Source organism: Bemisia tabaci, unplaced genomic scaffold, assembly GCF_918797505.1.
Source record: "Bemisia tabaci unplaced genomic scaffold, PGI_BMITA_v3".
In the NCBI taxonomy this organism is placed as follows: domain Eukaryota; kingdom Metazoa; phylum Arthropoda; class Insecta; order Hemiptera; family Aleyrodidae; genus Bemisia; species Bemisia tabaci.
In genome coordinates, this window is record NW_027311788.1 from 2,735 (window position 1) to 23,623 (window position 20,889).

General features: G+C 39.7%; 1 protein-coding gene across 3 annotated transcripts in view; it reads right to left on the bottom strand.

The window, feature by feature from the left end:
- Positions 1 to 279: 279 nt before the first annotated feature.
- LOC140225921 (cyclic nucleotide-gated channel beta-1-like) overlaps positions 280 to 20,889 on the bottom strand; it is a gene marked incomplete at its 3' end in the record, with an annotated part of 37,992 nt that continues 17,382 nt past the window's right edge. For 2 of the 3 annotated variants that reach the window (XM_072305962.1, XM_072305961.1), the window contains 5 exon segments: positions 280 to 369; positions 5,020 to 5,279; positions 12,378 to 12,533; positions 13,780 to 13,913; positions 18,033 to 18,126. In XM_072305962.1, the coding sequence (XP_072162063.1) occupies positions 280 to 369; positions 5,020 to 5,279; positions 12,378 to 12,533; positions 13,780 to 13,913; positions 18,033 to 18,126 (734 nt within the window). 3 annotated transcript variants of the gene reach the window in all.

Genomic DNA, 20,889 nt, shown 5'->3' on the forward strand with positions numbered 1-20,889 from the left:
CCGCAACTCTTTTCGAAAGAGCGGTTATAGGTATCCATTCATGTTACGTTATTTGTATTTACTATTTCTGCTTAATTATTTACAGAGTCTGTAATTCTTGACTCCTTCTTTTAACGATTGATAAAGGCCCCGAAAACATATGAGTTTTTTTCTCTCTCATTTTTGCCTCATTCTGGTACCTATATTAGGTATATCCTGCTCCGTTCAGTAGGTAGGTATCGGAGTCGAGTTTTTTTATTTATACTGCATATAATTGCCAATCTTTATTACGATGCTCACCTTAATTAGTCGAGGTAATCTTAAGTATGACAAGTGTGCACCATACTTCAAATACAGCAGATCCAAAGGCATTAATGACAGTACATCCATCTGTGAATTAGAAAGAAAGCCAGACATTCATTAGTTTAATATGAAAAATTGTGCGCAAGAAAAATATAAGAGAACAGTATACGACTTTAATTTCCAGCTCCCTGAGAAACTTTTAGAAGCCGTTTTTGATAAGCCTAGCAGATGTGTCAGACATAATATAAGTTCATAGGTACGGAGCATGCTGTGCTAGGATTTACAAAAGGAAAAATTTAATAATTATCCTTCAAGTGACGCACATTATTGTTAGGCCATAGGTAAATAAGCCAAAAAGAGGTCACAGCCTGCAAAAGTCCCGGATAGAAATGTTTCCGGTGACTCCTAAGTAATTTTTGACGCTGGGTTTAACTTTGCCTTGAGCAAAAAAATGCACCAACACAGTTTTATAGGAAACTTAACGATCTTTGATTTTAAATATAACTCGTTTTGTCACGAAGATCAACTATATGAACTCCTCACGCGGGATGACCTGATCATTTTAATCATCTTACCCAAGAGGAAAAAGTTACAAAAATTAAGTTATTTTAAGTCCACATACGTGAAACTGCATGATTTTATAAACTTTGACTTTTTTCTCCCAAATTCTATTTTGGACTTTTCCGACGTTCGATCGTGAGTTTTGCACCTCGTGCGTCAGGCAGCATGCTCGCAATCTTGGTATTAAGAATGGGTGTCGTGGCACGGACACCATAACTACACGTAACTGGCTTATTTGGTATTTTACTTACTTAGTTGCGGTTTTAAAAGCTCTTACGGTGATTCGATGGACGCCATATTTTGTGTCAGAACGACGTGCGATATATTGCATCGATTCGTTCCATTATTTTAGCCATTAATAATTTTTCTCGAATTTTGAGATCGCAATTCTATTGTCAGGAGCAAAGAGTTCAGTAACCAATTTTGACAAAAAAATTCAACATAACAAAGGCGGGGTTTTTTGAGAGGAAAAATATCGCATTTGAGTGCCGTCTTGATATCAGTCAAGATTGCAATATTTTTTCTCTAAAAAACCACGCCTTAATTACCGACGTTCAATTTCATTGTCAAAATTGGTAACTGAATTCTTTAGTCTCCTGACAACAGAATTGTGATCGCAAAATTCGATAAAAATGACGAGTATCTGAAAAAATGTAACTAATTGATGTGATATACTGCATGCCGTTCTGACACAAATATGGCATACATCGAATCATCTTAAAGGGCAATTTCACGATAACAGGAATGGCTAAAATGTGCAACACCTTAAAAATAAAAGTGCACAAATTTAAAACAAATTTCATGACTTCATTTGAAAGGCTCTAATGTGGTGTCATCAAACAGTTCGTTGTGGCTATGTATGATAAATTAAAACTATGAAACCTTCCGTGAATAAAGTGCTGTAAAGAAGTTTCTACGAAAAAACGTCGGTTTTTGATGAACTGCCACCCATGCACGCAGCTTTGACACCACGTTTGCGATGCCTTCGCCAAGCAGAATATTGTTGAGGGGAAGATGGGGAAGGGGGGTACCTGCTCCAGCACAGTAGTAGTAAATGGGAAACTATAACACTGGTAATGATGATAATGAGAACGAAACTGTAAATTATCCTGATAGCATCGAGAAGGATTTCTAATCCAAAATGAGAGGGAACACACTAAATGATAATCTCTTGGATCGGTGAATGTTATCATTCGTTTCCATTTTTTTTTTTATTTTCATATTTTTATAATAGGGGTTGAAAATGAGCCCCCTCTCCCTTCACCGAGCGTAAGATACGTGCAACGATCGAAAATGCGGTATAAAAAATGCGGCGCAACATAGACGTTATATTAGGAGAGCCTTATTGCACGCTGTGCCGCCTTCGCACGGTGTGCGCTTGCGCTTCGCTCCCCCCCCCCCCCCCCCCCGGGCCATGACGATTTTTTTTTTTTTATCAATTTTGAAACAGTTCGGAAATGTAAAATTATAATGGTTAATGGATTTAGTTGTTATAAGCCTTAATTACGCATTCGTAGTTCACAAGAAAATCGGAGCTTTAAATCTCAGGTTCCCCCTCCCCTCCAAGCAACCTTTTGGTCAAAATTGGTTGATTAGTGGGTAAAATCGTTCCAATATGTATTGAGGTGGCCTCAAAGGGATTAATTCCGCAAACTCAATCAGTTTTATTCACTTGTGTACAAAAATTCTCACAGCAAAACATGAATTGTATGATTTTAGGGTTCCCCCACCCCCCTGCCCCCCTGGGACCCCATAGAACTGGGCACCCAGGCTAAATTCGTTTCTTCATAGGTGTAGAAGACTTCCTGAAAGTTTCATGCTTTTATCCAGAAATGCACGATTCTAGGGGTATTTCTTGCTATTCCGCCCCACTAGTATTAGTGCAGTCAGGTTGGCAATCACTGTAATGCCACACCTGAGAGGATAGTGCGCAAGGTGAAGGTTATCCAATATATGTTATCTGTTATCTATCATCAGCTGCAGCCGGAATGGCTTGTTTGTGAGTAACGATGAATAAAACTATAATTCCGTAAAGTGCGTTGATCTTTATCGAACATAACATGGTGCCAAAACCCGATGGTTTTCCGCGATCTCTAAAGTAAGTACGGTTACGGAAAAATCGCAAGTCGCGAGTGCAACTGCCATGTGCCAGTGACGACCATCGAAGCCTAAGATTGTGCCATCAATCAAAGTAGCCTGCAAAGTTTCAAGAATCGTGTGCCAACACTAAGCAAGAGCAATGCCAAATACAAGTGCAAATGGTGAGACCGATGGAGGAGCAGCATCCCATGGATCAACCAAACCAATATCTGCCAAGATAAAGCCGCTGGAGATTGTGATTGGAGCGAATATGGCTGAACGCTGGAAGGTAAAGAAGGCAAATTTTGAAATCTTCATGTGTGCAACGACGTGTGATGGAGAGTCAGACACAAGAAGAAATTGTTTGCTATTACAATATCTTTTGGGGATGACGCATAAGCATATATACATCGTTCAATAAGAAGTTCGACGAATTCACACATAAGCAACTCATAAAACTATTTGATGCACACCTTAAGCCAGAAAAGAATGTGGAAATGGCTTTAAACAAATTAATAACCAGAAAACAAAAAGAAGATGAGACACTGGACGAGTTTGTTACTAATTTGAAGAATTAAGCCTGGCCTCTAACCTAGACAATCAAAGGGATAAAATTGTCAAAGCGAGTATGATTGCAAATTTGCTTCCGAAGTTTGAAGAGATGAGAATCCAACTATTGATGAAACAGGATGAGACGTTGGAGAATGCCATCAAAACCATCAAAACGTTTGATGCATCAAGACGTCAGGTGCAAGAAATGGATGCCAATGAACCTGTAGTTGGAAAGATCAACAGACGTTATCAAGATAATGCAAGGCAAAGTGCAGAGCAGCGCAGTCATCGAAGAACTACCAACAGTGCAAAGCATAGTATGCAAGTGGTCCGAAGCACAACGGACAATCAAATTGGCGGTACGGTTCTTCTATGAATTCTTTCGAATGAATTCTACTAAGGGTTGACCGAACTGAGGAAAGTTTTGAGTTTGGACCAACTCCATTTTTCTGATGGAAAAGTATTCTCGAGCTATGACTTCGCCTAGTGGTACACACTTGGTGACGTATGAGGCAGCGTCCGATGTCGTTGAACAACCCCGAGCGAACTTTTCCTGCATGTCAAAAATGTGCCTCGAAACGATGTTTTCACGATTTTGAGAGGCTCCGGGGGCGTAAAAAATTGAATACGAGTTCTATCCCTTCAGAATTCCACGAGGATTCAAAAAATATTGCCATATGTAGTTACACGAGCAACCGTTCTCGTGTTATGACCGGAGAACCGCGATTTGGGGGCACCCCCCGCCCCCGAAAAAAACCAAACCCCTCACACTATCGAAGGGGACTTTTTTGGGAGGACTCAGGGGGTCATAAGGACTCACTATGCCAAAAATCAGCTTGTTTTTAATTTTAACCCTCATTTGGCCAAATTTGTCGCATAATTCCTGGAGTACATAGAAAAACTTCCAAAAACCCAATGACTTGGGTAAAGAGACTCCTGGCAAGTCACTATCCTCTAACAAAATACCTCCAAAACTCTTATTTGTTTCCATTTTTACTACTGAAAAAAGAGAGTATTACTGCACAACAGCATCCATTGCTGTCTCGGAGAATGAATCTCCTAGTTGACCTAAGAGGCGAACTCTCAGCCCGTGTTGATAACAGATTTAACAATTTCTCTGAGAGCTCACCTGCAGGTAACTATGGTCACTCATCGGACCAAAAAGCATACCAAACCCTCTTTGCCTTGTATATGCCTCTAAAGTGCATGACATGACTCCTTGAGGTGCAGGCAAGTCTTATTAAAATCCACGGTTTTGAGGCACTCCCCCCCCCCTTCCCCAAATAAAAACCCGAACCCCGTCACGCTATCGATGTGGACTTTTTTTGGGGAGGGGGGGATTCAGGGGGTCCAAAATATCAGATTCCTCGCTCCACAAACAAATTATTTTCCAGCCATAAATCAAAATCCGTAATCCAAAATTAATTCATGCAATAAAATGCATGCATGCATGGTATTCATGCATGGTTAAATTACCGGCTTTTGTTTGTCCTCTCTTTCAGCAGTTCTCCAAACACTATTACACAAGTACATACAGAAACTTACTTTGAATTGAGACTTTCTGAAGTAGTTTTTTCGAGTGAGTTGAGGGTCTCGAACCCAAAAACCATCCTCGAGGTACATCATTCGGGGTTTGACGAAAACAACGTCGACAAAATATAGGGCATCCATGATGTAGTCGATTCCTATCCATGTCAGCAGATTATCTCCAGTCTGATATGGAAAAGTGTTCCTCAAAGGGATTACCCAAGAATTGTATAAGTACCCAACTGTCACGAGGCACAGCCACCCAATGTACCAATAACCTGCCGAAAAAATCAGAGAGCAATCATGTTGTGTTGTCTATGTTAACCCTCTTTCTTATGCAGACGTTTCAGGGCAGAATGGCACAGGTGGGAGGTTAGGTTTGGTTTAGGTAAACTAGAGGATAACATTTTTTTTTTTCGGAAAACCTCAAGATGAGCGGCATTTCATAGAGAAATGAAATTGACTGTGCTCCAAAGCGCCACAAAGGTAACCTAGGTGTTCCAATCTAAGACTGAAATGAGTCGCGAAATCCAAAACTACCCCTAGGTCCACGTCCCTTTGAATGAATGGGACCCTTACCGCAATCACACGCTGAATGTGGCTTGAATGTGGAAGTCATCGGCCCGATGCCTGAATTTTGCGCGTGACGCGCAAAATTCAGCAACGATTCTCAGCAACCATCGGACCAATTTGAATTTGTCTGAACTATTCGAGTAGATTTTATACAAATCTGGATGAAAATAACTCGAATTTGCTAAATTTTAGCCGTTGGGCGATGACTGTTGACTTCCACATTCAGGTGCTAAATTCAGCGTCTGATTGCGGTATAATGAAAAGCGCAGGTCCCCAGAGTTGGCTGGAGTTCAGTGATCATTCAGGCCACATGGAATGAGCCCAGACTCCCGATACTTGACTCCAAGGAGTCCTATTGAAAGGCACGTGCCTTCAAGAGGCCCCGGTGATAAAATTTTGAGAGCTCGAACTCCTAAGGGCAGTTCCTCTCTATTGTTAGCTTGAGAAACCGGTTCCGAACTTTGAGGACCCCAATTAAATACTTTGAAGGGCCTAGACAAGTTCTCAAAAAGCTAAAAAATTGACCGCCCCATCCATTGAGAGATAAATTATATCCGAAGTTATGTTTCGGCATTACATAAGAAAATCTCTCAGAAAACAAGGAGAAGAAGAATACCTAAGAAGAAGAGGAAGAAGACAAGAACTCCATAGGTGGGCCCATAATGGTCATGGGCTCATTGGACCGACAATTTTGACGTATATAGGTAAGTACATATTTTGTATCATACTGTGAGTCAGAGGTACATGATAAAATTTTGATTTCTTCGAAATAATTTGAGACATGAAAATAACTGAAGTAACCGAGGCCGCACGTATGAGACTGTGATGATCGACAATAGTATTCGCCGTGGCAGAACACCAACTTCTAAGTTTAAATTGGAAAGGGAGTGTTCATTAATTACGTAACGCTTATTTGTAGTATTTTTGAACCCCCCCCCCCTCCCCCTTCACACCTCGTAACGCAACCTCGGACCATCTTTTAAGAATTACGTAACACTTGACGAATCCCCTCTCCCCCTCCTCTTGAGATCTCAATATTTGCGGGAAACTGTTGACTGTGCAGCTAGAGTTGAAGTAACTATTTACAATAATAGTATGACAAATAACGACGAGGAAATGAGAGTGATACATCGAAAGATTGCGCAAACTTTCTTAAAATTGTGTGTATTTTTAACTAACAGAGAGGATAACGTGACGCTCCCATTGAACTTAGGGTGAATTTGCTAAAAATCATGTATTGCCCCTGGCCCCCTAAATTTTGGCGCTCCTCAACATCACTTGAAGTGCATAAGTAAGGAGATCATTGATATGGCCCTCCATGCAAATTTTGAATGAAGTTGAACGAATAGATTTTGAGATATGGCTGTACACAGAAATAGGATACGCCAGGCGTCGTATCAATTTTAGGTAGGGTAGGTGGGGGTAAAAGGCCGCACCCGACTTTTTTCCCGAAAATTTAGGTTGGCACAGGAACCGTGTTAGTTATGTTGGTAGTGCATGGTGGTGCTGTTGTGTTGACGAAGTTTCGGACCGAACGGACGCGTTCCCTCGAAAATATGAGGAGAGTTAATTTTTCGTGAAAAAAAATCGATTTTTCCAGTTTTATTTTGGTCAATTTCAAGTTTTATAATTGATAGAAAAATTCGGACGAGCTGCAGTTCGAACAATGATAAGGATGGTTTGAATATCCCGCCGTCACTTTTCGGCTAATGGCCTTGTCTTTGAATTTAGAGGTTATGGTTACCTACGTCATCAAATGGGGCAAAAAGCTGCAGGTCCGATGGGGCAAAAGGCCGCATGCGGCCTTCACTAAAATAGCACTAATACTTAATCTATCAACTTATACTACCAATACTAAATCTTTTACTACATATTTTACTAAATATTATTAATAATTACCAAAGATCCTAAAATGTAGGGTAGGTGGAGGCAAAAGGTCACACTTTTCCGTTGCGGCCGTCTGTCAGCCGTCGTATCGCATGGATATTCTGGAAATGTGGTAAAATATCAACTATAGCCCCTTAGGCATGAAATAGCACACTTTCCAGAATTTTGAATGCATTTCCGAAGTTTTTACGAACTTTTCCGGAAGTGCGGCCTCTTTCCCCATTTTCGGGGCAAAAGGCCGCACTTACGAAATTTTTGAAAAAAATTCATAAAAAATTCGAAAATGCTTTTAAAATTCAGGAAAGTGTGCCATTTTGTGCCTAAGGGTCTTTAGCACATATTTTACCACATTACAGAAATTTTCACGCGATACGGCGGCCTACAGACGGCCGAAACGGAAAAATGCGGCCTTTTACCCCCACCTACCCTAGGTAACTATTCGAATAGAATCCAAATCTGAAGTTAAAACATAACCTTGCTTTTTGAAATTTTCGGCTTACAGCTCTCCAAAGCTGCAACATTTTCGGGTGGTCGTGGGCACCATGCCGCACATCAATAATAATGTATTGATCTTTTCTCTCAGGAGACTTTTAGTAATAACACAAGTAAATAACACAAGAAGAACAAGACTTGAAACTTGAAAGATGTTATAGAGGGAAGTTTTAAGTTTCGTTGATGCCGTGATCGTTGACACCTTGATCATCTTTCATAAAAGTCAGAACTTTTTATTTTTGGATGATCATGGTGTTAACAAAGACTTTGAAAACCCGTTAGCTTAGGTTTAGGTTATTGTTCGTTCAATGCCGCATCCAGCTATGTACTATACTTTTGCGAGAAACTCAGGGAACCTGAGTTATTGCGATTTACAAATTCGGCAACACGCCCGATAATCGATTTTGACCCTCGTTCCCGTCCGATTCTTGACTCTGTGTTAAACCGCAGCGCCGAAACCAAGCGAAATTCGAAAACTCAATTCACGTTTTGCGCTTTTAAGAAATTTCGGAATGATTTTTAAAAATTCACGTTGAAACGAGATTGCCGATTTTGAAAGGAATACTACCACCGCCCTTACAAAAAATGCATTACTCTCGAACTAGATGAACAGTCAACTAAAAATTGAAATTGACGGCGTCAAAGAAACTTAAAACTTCCCTCAATAGCATCTTTTAAATTTCAATACTTGTTTTTCTTGTGTTATTTACTCCAATTTAACAGTGAGGGCAAAATGCGGGAGAGAGCGCATTGGTGCTTTTTTTGACCTCGAAAGTTCAATGATGACATAGGTGCGAGGCCCCCCTTCTCAACTCCCTCTCCTCCTATCCCAACCCCCAACCTTCCCTTCCACCACTCCTCCTCATACGCCGAGTCATGAGAAGCATCAGAAAGTATTACAAGTAAAAACATAAAAACTCAAACGCGAAGAAAAAAGGATAAATGGATATGTGGGAACAACTCGACAAAATTTCGGAAAAATCCCCTCCTCCGATCCGCCCCGAACTGGTGCAATTCTTTTACATTTTCGAAGATCGGAAAATCGTGCCATCGAATTTTGATACGACTTTTCGTTTTCGAGAAAACTGGACCTTCACTATAACTTAAGATTAACGACAGAAAAAAAAAAAAAAAAAAAAAAAAAAAACCCAAGTCCGAAATTAAATGACGCTCGGCTGACCCCTCGACTCAGACGTCTCGCCCCCACCGACTCGCCGCAGTCAGATACCCCGCGCTTACGTCTGCCGTTCCGCTCCTGAGCATAGATACGATACTACGAAAATTGGATCGCAAGCCTCTAGCCCACGCTCAAACTAGAGGATTCAAACAAACTCATCAATTACGCCGACCTGCTCCACAGACCAATGTGAGAGGCACCGGTGTGTCGGTTTGTAAGCTCGACACAAAATGTGAGCGAGCAGCATCGGCAAAACGAGTTCATCTCGACATTTCACGCAGTAAGCAATCGGCCTCACAGTCCACCGCACAGGAGTCGGTGTAGTGCAAGCTTGCCTCACGACGGTGTCCTATACAGGGTGTAATAAAAGTCCGTCCCACCCCTGCTAACTTCTGAACGAATTGAGCTAGAGAATTGAAACTTTGGGAATGTTCCTATCTCAAAGGGGAACATCTTTGGGGGGGGGGGGGGTGCGGGGGCCCCCAACTTTTTTTTTTCAAATGGCAATCCCTATCTTGTGATACCTTATTCGAAAGAACATAAGAAACTAAGAATTTTGGCGCATACCGCAGATCAATATCTTAATTTTTGACCGAGTTATGATAGGTCAAAGGTCAAATTTGACCTATTTTCAAAAAATCATAACTCCGGTTCATATTATCGTAAAGAAAAAAATAAAACGGGAAAATTTACCAAATTGTGTTCGGTTTTAAGTGAAAATTGCAGAAATCACTTCGAACTAATTTTAAGGGGGGGGGGGGGGTTCGGACCCCCAAATACGTCAATTCAAAGGTCATTCAATTTTCTCGCGAAAAAAGCCAATTTCCCCTAAATTTGCCTCCACATTATCTCAGTAGGGTCAAAATCAGTTCAACATAACGTTGGCAAGTCCCCAAAGAGGTTGTTCCAAAAACGCCGATTTTGGCCCCCCCTGGATTTGGCCCAAACTTTGCTCAGATGTTGTACTAAGTGTCCCCGATGCTTGGGCAAAATTTCAGCCCCCTCGGATAATTAGGGGGGAAGGGGCAGGGGGGCAAAGTTGCAATTTTTTCAAAACTTTAAAAATCGATATCTCGCGAACGGTTTGAGTGTAAGTGTTGCGGTTTGCGCTAAAAAAACATTAAAAAATATTCTCTACACGAATATTGATGCTGTTTGCAAGGTTGCGAAATTTATCATAGTCATAAATCGATTTTTTCGATTTTGGAGGTTCGACTTTTTTTCGTTTTTCGTCTCTCCTCTCCAGGCGATCGTTGCTATGTGAATAAAAACCAGTTGAGGTGATTCTCCATGAAATTCTGCATCTACCACATTTTGTTTGACCTTGGAGAAACGATTCATTCTTGAGTTATAGCGATTTTTCTGCGCGTTCCCGGTTACGCGCGGGCGGCATATCGGCGGCGCTACATCCCCCCCGGGCGAGGCAGAGGTTGTTTCACTGCTAGGGCCTTATATTAATGCTGTAGGCTGTAATTATTGATATTTTCTCCTCCCCCAACCCTTCCCCTCCTATAAATATGTTTTTTATACTTCGTTATACAGGGTGTCCCGGACCACCCGTACCAGGTCTTTTTCTCGGTTGGTTTAGGTAGTACGAAGTGGGGGACCGCGGGGTTAAATAGGGAATTGACCCCAAGGTATCCGAATTTCATGGTCCCGAAGCCCCCCTACCCTCCCTTGGGGGGTAAAAGAGGGAGGTACAATGTCTCCCGACTTTAGGGATCGTAACCGGGAACGCGCAGAAAAATCGCTATAACTCAAGAATGAATCGTTTCCCCAAGGTCAAACAAAGTGTGGTAGATGCAGAATTTCATGAAAAAATCGATTTATGACTACGATAAATTACGCAACCATGCAAACAGCATCAATATTCGTGTAGAGAATATTTTTTAACGTTTTTTAGCGCAAACCGTAACACTTACACTCAAACCGTTCGCGAGATATCGATTTTTAAAGTTTTGAAAAAATTGCTACTTTGCCCCCCTGCCCCCTCCCCCCTAAGTATCCGAGGGGGCTGAAATTTTGCCCAAGCATCGGGGACACTTAGTACAACATCTGAGCAAAGTTTGGGCCAAATCCAGGGGGGGGGGGCCAAAATCGGCGTTTTTGGAACAACCTCTTTCGGGAAAAGTTAAAAAAAAAAAACGAAATTTAAACGGTCAAATTTAATCACCGTAAATTTCCTTTTTTTGAACTTTTCCCGAAATTTGGGGACTTGCCAACGTTATCTTGAACTGATTTTGACCCTACTGAGATAATATGGGAGGCAAATTCAGGGGAAATTGGCTTTTTTCGCTAGAAAATTGAATGACCTTTGGGGGTCCGACCCCCCCCCCCCCTCCTTAAAATGAGTTCGAAGTGATTTCTGCAATTTTTACTTAAAAGCAAACACAATTTGGTAAATTTTCCCGTTTTATTTCTTTCTTTACGATAATTTGAATCGGGATTATGATTTTTTGAAAATAGGTCAAATTTGACCTTTGACCTATCATAACTCGGTCAAAAATTAAGATATTGATCTTCGGTTTGCGCCAAAATTCTTAGTTTTTTATGTTCTTTCGAATAAGGTAACACAAGATGGGGGTTGCCATTTGAAAAAAAAAGTTGGGGGCCCCCCGCACTCCCCCTGAGGGGAGACCAAAATTTTGACCCCCCCAAAAGATGTTCCCCTTTGAGATAGGAACATTCCCAAAGTTTCATTTCTCTAGCTCAATTCGTTCAAAAGTTAGCAGGGTGGGACGGACTTTCCTTAGTGTCACCCTGTATAAGTGACAATGTAACTGGGCAAAAAGTATCCTGAAATATAATAGTTCTTGATATAATAATACATGAAGTTTTGTTCGTTTATCTTGAAGAGATATTTTTTTGACCGCTATTCGTTTCTCAGATTTAAATACTTTTCTCGCTAACAGTTATAACATCATTTTTAACCAAAAATTTTCATTTAAATTCAAATATCGTTTTCTTCAACCTTCATGAGGAGGACATCACCTTCCGGCTAATGAAAATTAGATATAATCCTCGATCATGATAAATCATGAGGTCGACATTTTGAAATTTTTCCTCGAACTCCTCCTCAGATACCGAACCTCACCTTACGACCAAAACTTGGAAAGCTATGTGCTCTGGACATGATAAAACTCCGATCCGACTGTGGGTCATACTGAAAAAAGAGAAAATATACGTACCTAAGAAAATTTGACTTACTACCATCTCATGATGGGTTTAGTCTTAACTTGGGACTTACTTTGGGGCTCAATAACAAAAACATGACTTGAAATTGTTGTCCGGAGGGAAGAATAGATCGTTCCTGTGCTGGCAGCCATATCTCTGGACATCCACTGAACCAGTTGAGCCCTTCTGTCCTGCGGTGAGGAAAACGGACGCACGCTGCTTCCATCGTCTGAAAAGTAATCGTTACCTACAGAATCAATCTACAATAGATATGTAAGATCTCTAAATAAAATCTAAATTGATGCATTGAACGTCTCTTCATGAAGAGAGGTAGGTATAAAATGTTGTTCTAAAATGGTAATTTTTAGCTTTCATCAGATTCTCCTTAAATTTTTTTTATGTACCTACTTTAGATCGTGAGACTGGAGGCCCTTATGTACTTAGAGGTGTCGTCAGATAAGTTGACATTTGTTTACTTTCAATTTGCAGGCGTTTTTGCATCACTGCTATCCACATGAAAACATCCGACTCTCGCAGAAGTGAGAACACAAAGCTTAGATAGGTTTTTTAATACAGTCAAAACTATAACAATCACAACCACATAAAAGTCGCTGATCATAACTGAAAACTGAACGGTACCCTAGTAGCAGAACTAGAAGGAAAAGATAAATATTATGTACGAAAGTTAATTTTTTTAATATAATGCATGCATACAAAAGTGTTAAAAGTGAACATTTTTATGTAACCATTATATAAAAAAATGTTATAATTTTCGTGAGCTTTTCGCGAACATACTAAAAATTCTTCTAATTCGCGAAAAGCTCACGAAAATGATGACCTGTTTTTTTATATAATCGTTACATAAAAATGTTCACTTTTAACACTTTCGTATGCATGCGTTATATAAAAAAATAAAAAATGAGTGTATAAAAAAAATTACCTTATCATCAAAAAAGTACCTTTTATCATTTTTCATATATTACGGTCAGGTCTTAACTTGGATTTTTTTTTATATAAGCGTTACACGTTTTTTTTTTTATGAAACGGTCATTTAGATAACAGATATGTTTTTTTTATACTTTTTTTAGAAAAACAAAAATTTGTTCTGCTACTAGGGTAGTATTCTTACAATACGATCATAAAACGGATGTTTTTAAGGTGGATAGTAGCGGACAACGATTTGTGCGAATAAGGCGTAAATTCGTTGCCTACTCCTGCAAATCGAAAGTAAACAAGTGTCAACTTACCTGACGACATCTTTATCTCGGTTTGTGAAATTGCAAACTGCTTATCATACTTTACATTCAAAGCAGAAAATTACGTAAGAGGGGCCATTCATAGAATACATGATTATCAAAAAGTCACCTGCCATCCCTGTAACTGTTTTCCTAACTGATACAGAAGTTTGAAAGGGGATGGGGGTACCTTGGCTAATAGTGCTCACCTCTGAGCAACACGTATGTTTACATTCTTACCGGGATCGCTACTGACCGTCGAGGGCGTGGGTGGAAAATCAAAACGTCGCTTGATGCGCAAAGCTCGTTCGGATAAATTTTGTGCCAAGTGTCTTACTCTGTCCCTTAAGAATTGGTGATTTTCGGATTGAAAACTGGTAGTAGAACAAAAATACGTACATATCAGTCATACTCATAGAAAGCCACCCAGGGGCCGATTTTTTTCGGCCCTTCCACCGTGCTTAGATATACATAGGACGAGTCTCGACCGCACTTATAAGTCCGGCTTAGCGCTTTTGTCTGGCCGGTGATGCGGTTTGGACTCAGCAACGGTACGCCTTCTTGGGAAAGAGCTGACAAATTTCGGCCCCCGGCCCAGTTTAAGCCGGCTCCAGACTACGCGGCATTCACCGAGTACCGAATATGTGGCAAGTCCCGAGTAGTCTGGATGGAACATTCCCGTTGACTTGACTCAAGTTGACGCGAGGCGAGTCACTCGGCTCGGCATTCGCCCCAACCCGCTAAAAGTCGGTTTTTAAGACACGAGTCAAAGGGATCGCGAGCGCGAAGCCGAGCGTCCATCGCAACATCGGGGTGCCATTCAGACTACTCGTCCTCACTCGCCGAATGTTCGCTATAGGTTTTGTAGGAAGAGGGCGGAGAGGTGCAGCGTTTTCCAGTGTTTTTTCTTCACTTGGCGAATATTTGTCCTTTCCCATCAGAAATTCGTTACTTGCCAAATGACGAGCCAAGTACGACTTTCACGAGTAGTGTGGCGCTGTATACTCGTGGAAACGCTCGCATCTGCCCGTCGCTTCCAGAACCTCGAATATTCGTGACTCGGCTCGGCACTCGGCGAATGCCGCGTAGTCTGGAGCCGGCTTGTTAGGGTAGGTAACCTAGAACCAAAGCACAGTATACGAGCATTCCCATCTTACCTGAGATGAGTAGAGACCTTGCACGTCGAAAATCAGCAGACGCACTCTCTTTTCGGGGAATCGACGGGAACGGCAGCCATTAATTTTTGTGATTTCACATGGTGTCGACTGGTGAATTACGGCTGTTGGCGTAGTGGTGGTTTGTTTACATTCTTCTTAGTAAATTGTAAAACGGAAAACTTTCCAACTTATCCTTTAAAACTCCTCCAAAATGTCATAAAATGACTTATTACTACCTAACTAAATAATTTATTCACCCCTGTCAAGTCAAAACAGCTGATACTAATTACAAAGGTTAGATGTACATATTTCAGTTTTCATTCTGTTCTTATGAAAACGCTCTTACAGGAAGAGGGGTGTAGGTGTATCTTACAGGAAGGCTGACTGTTTTGACTTGACAGGGGTGACTAAAATGTTATGGCTAGAACTTATGACTCTTCGATTTTAACAGAAATTCCTGTAACTTTCATAAAAGCTCAAGGACTCATGTGGGGCTGTACCTACGGACTCTAATAACGTGGACCAAAAAATCAAAACACAGCGGTGGCGCTGCGCTCCCTGCGCGGAAAAATTTCTTACTACGCACCGCTGTAGATTCACCTTAGCTTTTGATAGAGTAATTCATATTATGCGAGATGTTAATAATGGTTGACTTATTCGTTATGCTCTTATTAATGGGGCTTCTTTTTTTATTTTTATTTATATTCATATTGGGCGTGGGATTTTCTACTTTTCTTTTAAAAAAAACAGTCCTTGTCACTTTTTGAAACATCATAGCTGCGTCCGTAGACACCAAAATGGTCGAAATTGGTGACGCCGTTTTCTCTAAAGTCCAGTGAAATCCAACTCAATTTTCAGAATGAGGGAGTTACGTGTGTCTATGGTTGGCTGCCATACCTTTCTTCTTCATGACCGCTTCCATTTTTGTCGAGTTTAGACTAACCCGGAGGTAGGTACCGTCATCCATGATGTGAAATCAAGAATTTGATGGCTGCCGTTCCAGTTGAATCCCGAAAAAAAATTTGCCTCGCCGAAATGAGCAAGCACGTAGGGCGTGCACGGTCTCTACTCGTCTCTGCGTCCTAAACGGAGAAGTGATCGACCAATCAAAAAATGCATTACTATCCATTTTCTACTTGGTCGCGCAATCTGAAGCTGAAGCGCGCGAAAACAGTTCCATTACCAAAGCATTGGAGGGATTTTAGCCGATTTTAGAGATGAACTTCTCGAAAAACTACCAATATAATATTTGTTAAAGCGTTGAAAATCCAAAGATCAGAGCACCGAAATATTGAATAAATCAATAAAAATTTAAGAACTTGACTAAAATTTAAGACTGAGCAACGGCATCGCCCATTTACACACACGTAATTTTGAAAGGTCTGGACGAACGGATGGTCCATTTTTGGCAATGCGAGTACCCGCTTTGATTCTCGGTTACGTACTCTGGGCTAGGTATAGTGTTGATGTTTGACATTTAGAAAAAATTACATGCACAAATCGATTGATTTTGATTCGATTATTGACTGCTTACCTTCAGTTTTCATTTATCCAAAAATTCGATTCATCGTGTAATCAACTGATCGAGCCCCTATAGACCGTATTCGATAGTGGTTCGATGTATCGTTTGGTTCAAAACAATAGAACATGACCTCAAACAAAACCATCAGGATTTAAGTTGGAAAAGCTGAAAATGAGAAAATTCCTAACAATTTCACTTTGCATTGGCATTTGGTACTCAAAAGAATAAAAAATCTTTTTCAAAAGACCCGTTCCCTCAGATTTCTGAATTGACTTTTGAGGCCATGTTTATATTTTGAACCAATCGATATCGATACAATCTCACCCGTTTGATGTATAGAATCCGATCTATAGAACTATTCGGTTCGTATTGAAGAGAAAACAAGAGCCGCTATATGGATTGTGGGCTGAGTGGCACCTCCTACTTTTACAAGTCGTCTCTGATAGGCTGATCCGCCTGGTGCCCACTGGGCTTCTTTTGGAAAATAACGCGGAGTTTATTTTCCATCAAGAATATCTCGAGAACAAGGAAAAATTTCTGCGTCTGAGATCGCAGAAATCAATTTTCTAGATATTTCTGAAGAGATTGATGGGTAATACATGACCAAATACATTGAATCATGTAGACAAAATCAAGTTATACAAATGTGTAAAAATCAAGAGGACAAGTTCAAATCTTTCCGTTTGCCGCCATGAATTCCCGCGCTCATTTACACACTCACACAAGCACCCAGCGCCAAACCAGGCTTCACTTTTTCCCCGTGCTTTTAGATACGAGCATTCCGTCTTTATGTCTTCGGTATTACGAATCATGTGACACGCGCACAGGCTGTCACAATAATACGACTTAGAGGATGAAATAATGCTTATGAATTCAGTAACGTATTTTCAATCTACCAATGCTTCGTCCTTTTTCATAAAATCGAAGAAATAATATTCTTCAGAATCCCGGAGAAGAATGTAGACAAAGGGGTAACATAACCTCACTTTCGGGATTTGCTTCGATACATTGAGTATAACTAAAATATCCAATGCGAAATTGGAGATTCACCCGATGGAAACGTACATTTGAGGATATATAGAATTCATAATCGCAAAAAAATACGGCAGAAACTGTCTGAAACTACCCAGAATCAGGGTTTGAAAATTGACTTTCCGTTCCTTATGGGAAATCCCATGTAAATCGAACCGACCGAATCCCGGTTAGGGCACCAGGCCTAAAATCGCGATATATCTCGAAATGTGACGTCATCCCAAAAATGGCGGTGCTTTGTTTTGGTTTTTGTGGATGGGAGGGGGGTCATTGCTAACTTTTGACGGTTATCACCAACCGCACTTGCTGCCAACCTTATTACTACATCTAAGATAATTTTTCTCAAAAATTGTACACGATTAGCCTTAAAAATATGTAAAGATGTCGCAATAGTGCATTTGAGTAAATTTCTCGTTATGATATGCAAAGAAAACTACATTTTGAGTCATTTTGCATTACATTAATTTATGGCGTCCGCCATTTTTGGGTCCTAAGGGCTCCATTTAGCCTAAAATGGCTGAGCCAATCAGAGGTGGTAACCCCAGTGGCCATACTCTCTCAATATAAGTACTCTAGAAAATAAGAATTTACCGGATCGGAGTCACGCGCTCTACCCGATCCGCTGCGAAAATTCGTTTAATGTGAGTGTCTAGTTTTAATGAAAAAGGATAAAAGCAAATTCGTATAATCCAAAGAGCATGGGTTTTTCAGTATGAACATTAATAATTACAGCGGTTTCACAGAGAATTATGGTACCTACCTATAGAATCACAAATACTTACCCAGAGTTGTAATAAGCACCGCTTGTAGGTTCTATATCATCCACTCTTTCTATCCTTCGAAAGTCGTTCACTTGCACAATTTCGTCATCTGAAACTTCCAGAATAAAGGTAACCAAAATAAGATTGATGCACATCTTACATCCTCCTATGATGAAGGTGAAAGGCGATTTAACAATGTTTTCATGTGTTTTTCGTGTGTTATTCGTAGATATGCTACTTTAAATTGTTACTGCCGTATAATTGAAATTTTTGTCAAATTTAGCTTCTTATCGATGTTACGGTGAGCCGCCATCTTGTTTGTTTATTTACGGCCGTATAACCCTAGTAGCACAATCTTTTTCACCAACATTTCAGAAACATCTCAAAAGTCTCAAACTTATATCATCTCATTGAAACGTTCCAAAAACATTTTTGAAACAAATAATTGACACCAGCGCTTCGAAAGTTTCATGAATATAAATTTGAAACGTTTTAAAAACGTTTCCTTTTTAAATAAAAATATCAAAATCAAAATGTATCAGAAATAAATTGGAAACTAATTGCAGATAAAACAATGAAACATTTAAATGTTTCCAAACTATCTTGGAAACATTATTGTGAAACCTAGGTTTTTTTCACATAAAAAGTATTTTTGAAATAAAAAAATGTTTTAATTTTAGTTTTTTGATGCTAGATCTAAATAATATTAAAATGTTTTAAAAACAGTTTAAAAAGATTTTTACGCGATCTTCCAGAAACATATCTAAAACATTTTAGAAATATTTCCTATGATATAAGAAATTGTCGTATTTCATTTAGAAAATGTTTTAAACAAATTTAAAACATTTTGATCTAGTTTGATCTTTATTACGTTGAATTGAGTCAAAATTATTTTCCAAACATTTCTCCTTCATCTCATTAATCTTTGTTAAAACGTTCCCAAAACAAAGTATAAATGATATCTGAAATGGGTGGCTTTAGTTGACATATTTGGGCCACATTTTGAAAACGTTTCAACAGGTATCGAAGATCTAAATTGAAAATGTTTCTGATACCATTTGAAAACCTGTTTTTTTCTTCGTGCGCATTTTTTCTGAAATATTTTTGAATGCTCTTTGAAATACTTTGTTTGTACCTATACAGTGGCGTCACTTCGAAACGTTTTGGAAACAATATAGAAAATCATGAGGTTTTAGAGGTGTATGTTTTAGATACAATTGGAAAACCTATTCTTATATTCTTTCCGCCCGATTTTTTGAAAACGTTTTCAAAACCTTTCAAAATGTCTTTGATACCTTTTTGAATATTTTGTTCGAATTTATACGTCACTTAAAAATGTTTTTGGCACGTTTTAGAAATGTTTCATTGAATAACATAGAAACATTTCTAGGACCTTCCTAAAACTTTTCCTAGTTCAAACTGAATCCACCAGAGGGCGTTGACGTTTAATTTTTCAATTGTACCAAATTTCAGCTTAATTTTTCGTTTCAAGCTATACTTTTTGGACATTTAATTATGTGGAGGTTATAAAAATGATTAATTCCTTGTATGCATCGAGTTCATCTCCACAAAAGCTCATAAGTTATGGATTATCTAGAATATTGAAACCATACATCATGCTTTGCGTATTCTTTTCTAAAGTGAAGGTGTCCTGGTCCCTCTGATAGCTTGATAATGATGAAGTGTAACGATTCAGTCTTCAGGCATGGTTGGTATCAAGGAAATCCTGTTGTGATGGTTCTAATCCCACAACGACATTTGTTAAAACAAATATCTGAAATTTTTGTTAATTAGCCTCTAATTAATCCCCGAAGAAACACATTTCTGGAACATGCAAACGTTTCTAAAAAATTTCATAGTGAACAGTCAGAACCTAATATTCTCAAGCACATGTAACAGAAATGTTTCTGAAACGTATCAGTGAAACTTTGAAACATCCTCAATAGGTTTCAGAAACATCTTCCCACGGCGTAGGCGACACAAGAATTTGGGGTGACATAGAGAAGTGTCTGAAACGTGTTGAAAACTGAATGAGCACATTCTGAACGTGTTTAATATGTTTCGATGAAACGTAGGAAATGTTTTGGAAACGTTTCTGAAACAATTCTGTGAGAGCATCAAGCACCTTTCCTTTCAAAAATATGTTTCAAAAATGTTCCTGAAACGGATCAGTGAAACTTTGATAATCCTCAATAGGTATCAGAAACTTCTGCGTAGGGTGTCATGCAGTTTGACAAAAATTTGGGGTGACAGAGAAGTGTATGAAACGTGTTAAAAACTGAAGAAAACATTTCCAATGTTTTTAAAATGTTTCGATGAAATGTGTTGGCGACGTTTTTGATTTCAGTGAAACATTTTTAAAACGTTTTTGACTCCCATTGTGCTACTAGGGAAGAGCATCATGAAGCCTAAAAACTCGTTGACAAATCAAAACCTGCCATACTCACCCATATTCAGCCATACTCTGTCTATAAAGGTACTCTAATTTACACTATGAACAGTATGGTACGAGGGGCGTTCAATGAGTAAGTATCCCCCCTCTCTAAAATCAATAAGAATGGACCAATTTTGAAAAATTTGGGCTCAAAATTTTCCTTAGGAAATATTGAGTCCAACAAAACAAACCGCAACAAAATCGGACCATGTGCAGCTGAACGCGAGCCGTTTGAACGCGCCGGGGTGCTCGACGCTCCCGCCGGATCCGCGCGGATTTGAAGTCCGCGACAGGAGAAGAGCTTCTCTGCCAAAGCCTCAGTCGTTCATCACTGACGAAAAATCAAAGACATTTTTGCAGAATAAGGGGTTTACCTCACTTGTCCACATAACCAGCTCGATCCAAGCAGGTCTGATACTGAGACTAAGAGCAGAACAGCTTTTG